At 36.4% G+C, this 7,500-nt stretch overlaps 1 protein-coding gene across 15 annotated transcripts in view; it reads right to left on the minus strand.

Annotated features, from left to right (window-relative positions):
- Positions 1 to 7,500, minus strand: part of ebf3 (EBF transcription factor 3) — a 226,632-nt gene that overhangs the window by 53,897 nt on the left and 165,235 nt on the right. For all 15 annotated transcript variants that reach the window (XM_062976079.1, XM_062976083.1, XM_008106691.3 and 12 more), the window contains 2 exons: positions 7,472 to 7,500; positions 6,856 to 6,982 (listed from right to left, as the gene is read on the minus strand). The exon at positions 7,472 to 7,500 is cut by the window's right edge. In XM_062976079.1, coding sequence (XP_062832149.1) covers positions 6,856 to 6,982; positions 7,472 to 7,500 — 156 coding nt within the window. The remainder of the gene's footprint in view (positions 1 to 6,855; positions 6,983 to 7,471) is intronic.

Here is a 7,500-nt window from a genome sequence, read left to right on the forward strand (position 1 = left end):
ACATTTTGATGCATGTCTATGATCCCGCTGGAGGAACAGAAAAGTTTACTGGCCCTCAATTTTCAGATGATGAATGGAACACTCTAAATGTGCGATTTCTGTATGAGGTATAGTTCATTTTAAGCAATTCTAGTAAATGGGTGTCACTGATTAGAACAAATAGTCTACTTGTGCAATAGCACAAATGGTATGTCTCATTCTTCTGGTCTCCTCTGAGACAGAAAAGAAAGGGGACAACAATGACCATGTTATATTTATCAAAAATGCAGCTGTTTACCGGGAACTGTGTTATGCAACTTTAATATACTTCAATATGATAGCTCACCAAGAATATTTTTAAAGAAATCTTCATTATTGTTGCTCCGATTGAGATGTTTAGTGTATTTAGAGTCTAGCAATTGCAAGAAAACAGAAAGCTTTCCTTCCCATCATGCTTTTGTTAAATGTGTTTTATGTTAAATACATTTTATTTTAAATGTTGGTATAGTAACATTGATGGATCAGCTGTTACAAAAATTTAAAATTAATTAACTAACATGTTTTAAAGAACATATTTGAAAGGATAATCCTGACAGGAAGACACAGATATCTTTTTCAGTTTTCCCCCAAGATCTGATCAATAAATACCTAATAATAGAAAAACATACTGCTGCCTTATGATTAATGAAGAATGAAAGAACAAAAAAGCAATTGTAGTGTATAGATTAGAATTGCAAATGCTTATTGCCAACATTTGGCAATAAGCATTGTTTTTAAATATCTCTTAGTTGACAAATGTTTATTTATTATAATGACAAAACTCTATAGTTAAGAACTATAATTGAAAATGTGCAAGAAGTGATTGGGTGATTTGAATTCAACTAAGGCAATTGCATTTAGTTTAGCATAGGAAAAATAGTATGATTTGTAGGAGGCAATTAACGATCATTTGCTCTGTGGATACAAGTAATTTGTTTAAAGAGCACTGACCTATGAGACAGCTAGTTTGTGTTGGCTGTGATGGAAGGGAACTATTGACTCTGAACACAATGTGGCAGCCCAACTGACAAAACTACACTGGGATTCACACAAAAGATCTTTAAAGTACTTGAAGCCTGAGATCTTTTCACAGGGTGAAATGGGTTAAACTGATGTAAACTAGCTAAAGTGGATACAGGTAGAAAGAGATGCAGAGTTAACACTGAAAGAACCAGGACAATAGTACAGTCACAAATAAAGAGTGTTTCTCCTACATTCCTATACAAATAGAAGGCTATTCTCCTTTAGTGTTCATCTACTAAGATCCTAAGTTGGCAAAGTATATTAAAGTAATTTTAATTCAGTAATTCATTGATATCAAATGAATACAGAAGTCTGAAGTAGAATGGAACTCTCTATGATGAAATAGTTCTCAGTGATAATGAATGTAGTGATTATCATTATCATCTAATGAAGGCCAACATTCATATTTCTTTTGCTTTTTCCCACTCTTATGTTTATTCCAATTTTAATATCCTTGTATTTGGACATAGAGTGCATCTATACTGTAGAATTAATACAATTTGACACCACTTTAATTGCTATGTTTCAATGTTGTGGAAGCATAGGAGCTATAGTTTGACAAGGTCTTCAGACCTTTCTGCCAGAGAGTGATGATGCTTCACCAAACTACAACTCCCAGAATTCCTTAGCACTGAGCCATGGCAGTTAAAGTGGAGTCAAACTACATGAATTTTACAGTGTAGATGCATCCTTGGTGTATTCAGAATTGCATTTTAAATCCACTCTTGAATAAAAGTCACTCAAACTGAGTCACTGTGATAAGCAAAAGGTGTATGAGAAAGATATCCTACACATTTGAGAATGCAGTGAAGATTAACCCGTTGGCATATTTTTCTATTCTTTTCTTTTTTGTCTTTTTCGCCTAATAGAAATTAGTTATGACAAATGCACTTCAAGAAAACAGTGACATGCTTACACCCATATTGACAAACACATGGTATGCCTTCCTTAAAGGCAGCATGCATAATGATTTCACACACTTTCAGATGTGTGCTTAAAATACAAACTGTAACATAATTCCATTTAGTAGCATACAAATCACAATTTGGCTTAATCAAATAACATTGCAAGGCTTATAATGTAATTAAAAAGTAATCTCAGATATTTAATTTAAGAACCTTCAGTGACTTTTACAAGTAAAATGATGAATCTAACCTGCAGAAAACTGCTTAATTTAAACATGCCAAGATTCCTTTTTCCCAGGTAAGAACTATTTTAATTGTTATTAAACAAGCAAGTGATACATGACTTGACAAATATTAAAACAAGTACTACACTCAATTATTAATTTGCAGTGTTCACTTTTAAATGCCGCAAATATCTCATTAATTTAATTTTAGGTGCCCACCAGTTTATATTGCATTTTACAGTCTGGAAGGCAATTTACTAACTGGCAATTACATACAGAATGATTGTTAATTCTGCTCCTAAGTGCTAGCTGCTTGAAAACTGTTATGTCTCTCTAATTTTTGACCTTCTTACAACAAGGGTGACGTACGCTGGGAATAGCATGGACTAGTCGAGAGGAGCTGGACATGTCATTTGTGACTCATTCTTTTAATTCACCGTGCTAATCAACTGAACTGCCACAGTCTCCCAAGGTAATTGTATCTTTACAATAGTTGAAAGCAGCAGGCAAAAAGGCATGGATAGATGGTAATAGACCTTCCTCCCAGTCTGCTGGGAAACAGCATAGCAATCGTACTATATGTGACTAATCAGGTCTGGAGTGTGTGATGGTGCTGGGGCGCTTTTTTTTTTTGCCTTGTTACAAAAATTTTGTACTTTTATATCAGTGTTCCTACATGTCGTATAAATGCCTCAACTTCTGTACTTTGCAAAGGCATTTTGTCTCCCACACTACACCCTTGTTTCATTATCCTGCAGCCTCCTTGCCCTTTGTTCCACCTCATGCTGAGAAGGTTAAATGTTAGAGTGCCAAGCCAGACTGCAACCATGGTGGGACACTGATGAGAAACAGATGCCCTGGGGATTCTGCCCCTCCTTCTTATGGGGCCACAGCATTTTCATATTGCAAAATACAGTGAAGTCAGGCTCAGTTTTCAATGGTGAGTGTAATTTCCAATGATTATCTCATTGTCCCCATCAATTTGGGGGCAATACAAATCAGACTGAAGTTTCCAGGTCAGACAGGTTCTGACCTTACCCTTCCTTTTACTTTCTGTAGCCGTATAGACTTCCCTGCCCCTTAAAAATCTGTAGTCTTACAGCTCTTTATTTTTTCTATGCTTCCAGAAAAGTAATTGCAGCCACAGTAGTTTTAGTAACTTTTTTCACTTAAATGTCATTCTTTAACATTTTATATGACTCCTGGTGAAAGAGACAAAGAATAAATTGATCTTTATGAGAATGTGACTTTTAAACACTGTTAAACAGTGGATGTTTACATGAAAAAACATTCAAAAATTACACTCATCTTTTCAATTCTAACGTCAGATTGTCATTAACGTATGCACTGAATTACCCATTTACCTCATCTGGCTAATAGCTGCAGCTTTTTTTTAAGGACACAGACTGACAGAACATTGGTGAAGCATTATATAATATTATTGAGGACCCATCTACACTGTCATATAATTTAGTTTGAAACTACATTATATGGTAAACTCATATAATGCACTTGAACTTTTCTTTTGCCTCATACGAATTAACTGCATTATATGATTCTACACTGGCCATATAATGCAGTTTGAAACTACACTATATGGCAGTTCAGATAGGGCCTGAGTCAAATAGGAATAATTCTGGACAGGGTTTTTTTCATAATTAGCTCCCAGTATGCTAATCAAAAGACATGAAAGCAATAACACAACTCTAACAGTTATGTCAGTTATCAGATTCTGATTTATAAACACATTATAATTCATCTCTACTGAATTTTAGGATACTCTATTGCTGCTTAGCCATGGAATAACCAGAATACTTGTAAGTATCTGACATATCTAGGGTTAGCCTTATAAAAAAATGAACCCTAAAAGATTTAGTCCTTTCACACTGAGATTTCTACTTCAAGACTGTATTCACATTTGCAAATGTCTCTTCAGAAGTGCAATCTTACAGAGTTTTTGATGCATAAATTACTTAAAGAGTTAAAATATAATTGATTTGTGTTTAGTTGTAACTATTATTTGTAACCTACATTACCAATACTATTAAATATGGCAGTGCAGATGTGATACTGTTCTAAAAGCAAGCATTCTCCTGTGTATAATCTATGTGTGTGACTTCAAGTTGCCTGAATTTCGTTGGATTTTCTTAGATAAGAAATACTCTGGTGGTTTTGTTAGTTCCTTCCTCTTGAATATAACATATTCACACTAAATAGATGAGGATATCAAACATATCATCCTAAGTTATAAGGCAAATCATCTTGGCTATATTTTTGCATGGTCACCATACATGTTCCAAAATGTGCCTGCAGTTTCATGACATCTGCACATCAATGGATTTTAAGGACCTCATCACACTGAGATCAATAAGCTGGATGGCAGGGGGGGGGTTCACTACATAGCATGGGGAATCTGGCAAGCAATGGAGGGAAATGTTGTCCTGCACACCGTTATCACCTGCTGCGCCACTTTCCCCATCACATGCGCCACCCCTTGGCTTCCCCCCCTTCTTCTGAATGAGAAGCTTACCATGTTCTCTGGAAAGCGTTCTAGCACACTGCCAGGATGCTTCCTCTATGGAGCCCCACTGGAAGTAGCCTTACGTCATGTGATGGCATCCAGAGGGCTCCGTTGAGGAAATGTCTTAGGATGCTTTCCTTTCTCATGTGATGAAATGGTAAGTTAAATTCTCCAGAAAGATTTGACAAACAAGTTTAGGAAGTTAACTTTTATATTGTTACTTCACTCGAAAATGTTAAATTAATTTAAAAATATGAAGCCTACTTGAAATGCACATTAATTTGCATAGTTGTCTTGGGGCAGTTCTACACTGACAAGAAAAGTGGGCCTACTTTGCTCACCAAAAAGGACTCTCTTTGATAGTCGCTACTATTTGGCCATGCAAACCCGGTTTGGCGGCTCTGCACAGGGACCTGCCACCCACTCCCACTGTACCCGACTTTGTCTCCTCCCAGCCTCCTTTGCAAGTCATGCAATCTGGTGATAGGATAATGTAGGTTGCCATCCTGCTACTGTAGCCAGCAACAACACAGGGAGATGAGGTGGGAAGGAACATCCACCTGGATCCCCAGTCCCCTGAGTCTGGAGAACACAAGACAGCTGTTTGGATTGCCCTCACTCAGTGGAAAGCCTGAATCCTTAAGCAATTAGATTAACCTGGAGTAAAGCTGCATTAAGTGGCTTTGTCCTGAGTTAATTCAGATCAGCTCTATGCAGTGTATAGCCACCACAGGAATTACTGCAGCACACACCAACCTGAACCTTGATCACAAGATATTAAAATATACATTTGAGCTTTCCATGTGCTAGGGATGTTTTCAACAGACACCAACGTATCATATGAGTGTACTGTACACTTATATAGGTGTGGCTAATATATGTTTCAATTGACTCATAAACCTCCTACTCTCAAATAATTCTGTAAGAATCAGTTCAATTAATTTGGATCAATCTGAATAACTGGACCTATGAAAATGACTTTTTTAAATAACCTGGTCACATGTTTTCCATTTCATTGAAATAGTCTGATAGGATACACATTTTGAAAGTTTTTTTGCAACAGGGTTTAATATTTCTCACAGTAACTGATGACTATGAAATAAATGCTTATTTTAACAGAAATACAGTGACCCCAGGAACCCCCAGTGGCGCAGTGGGTTAAACCACTGAGCTGCTGAACTTACTGACTTAAAGGTCAGTGATTTGAATCCGGGATGCAGGGTGAGCTCCCGCTGTTAGCCCCAACTTCTGCCAACCTAGTAGTTCGAAAACATGCAAATGTGAGTAGATCAATAGGTACCACTCAGGTGGGAAGGTAATGATGCTCCATGCAGTCAGGCCGGCCACATGATCTTGGAGGTGTCTACGGACAATGCCAGCTCTTCGACTTAGAAATGGAGATGAGACCAACTCCCAGAGTTGGACATGACTAAACTTAATGTCAGGGGAAAACCTTTACCTTTTATAGTGACCCCATATATATTTATATCTTAGCCCTGCAAATCTGTAAATAATTGTATACATTCATTGATTACGTGCTCCTCCTGCTGTACTTGTCAATAGAAGGTATTAGAAAATAAATACACCTAAAGTATAAATTCATTTTTTCAACTAGCATCTTCCCTAGATTTGTTTTTAATTTATGAATGGTTTGAGTATAAATTAGGTTACATATTTTAAAACATCCACTTTGCCTTCTCACTCTGTTGTTGTATATGACCTATATTGCCAGGTTTAATGTCATGACAGGTGATGCAGTTACTGTTTTTGTTGTTTTAAAATGTATTTACAAGCATTTAAGTATTGACAACATGATGTACTGTAAAGTCAAATCAGACTATTTTGCTCATTCTGGTCAAGTCAGCAAAACATAAGTATGAAAAATTAGGCAGAGCACTGATCTACTGAAGTTCAAGATAGTTTGAAAAACTGTAACCTAACAAGGACTGAAATTGGAACATTTGTATTCTATAACATACTGGATGTAGTTGAAATTAGTGGGGCATACAAAGCATGGTAACAAACACTGATATGAGCTACTATTGATACTATCATTTTGAAGCCACTGAAGGATTTTAAATGTGAACGTACTAGCATGAATTCCTGAATCATTAAAGTATTAATAATAAAGCTTAGAAGTAACAAAAAAAAGCTGTTCACTTACCAGTATAGACAAACCGTCCAGGAGCACCTTTACAGAACTGTTTGGATTTGTAGGACAGAGTTACTTCAACAACTCCAGGAATGTGCCGTGGTGGAGTTTGAACTCTGATGGCATGAGGTGTTATCAGCTATAAAAATCACACAGTAAACATAATTTCAGTCAAGATTGTAGTGATAGTACTCACACTTGTCATTTTGATAATGAGTTTAAATTGGATCTTCTTATCAAATGTGGCTGTCTTGCTGTCACAAAACACAATGAGGCACTAGTAGGGTTTTTTAAATGAAAATATTTGCAAATAATCCGTGGTTTTAGTTTCCAGGAAAGGCTACAGGGCATAATTCATATGAAAATTGCCTCCATATGTTTCTTTAAACCTGCTCCGAGTAATTTTTGAAATTGTCCAATTGTATCTGGAAGCTTTCTATAGCAGGTCTTCCACTAGAGGGCCATGAAGTGCCTCATGTATCATTCCCTGTGTTCAGACCACTGCCATATGCAAATCCATAGTTTAAAAGGGAACTTTGAAATAATAATGACTGATATAGTAAATAAACAATAACAACTATTTCAAAAAAAATGTAACATTGGAAGTTGAAAGTGATCCATAGCTTACCTCACTCCACACCAACATAGTTCCGAAAA

This window comes from Anolis carolinensis, chromosome 3 (assembly GCF_035594765.1).
Source record: "Anolis carolinensis isolate JA03-04 chromosome 3, rAnoCar3.1.pri, whole genome shotgun sequence".
Lineage (NCBI taxonomy): Eukaryota > Metazoa > Chordata > Lepidosauria > Squamata > Dactyloidae > Anolis > Anolis carolinensis.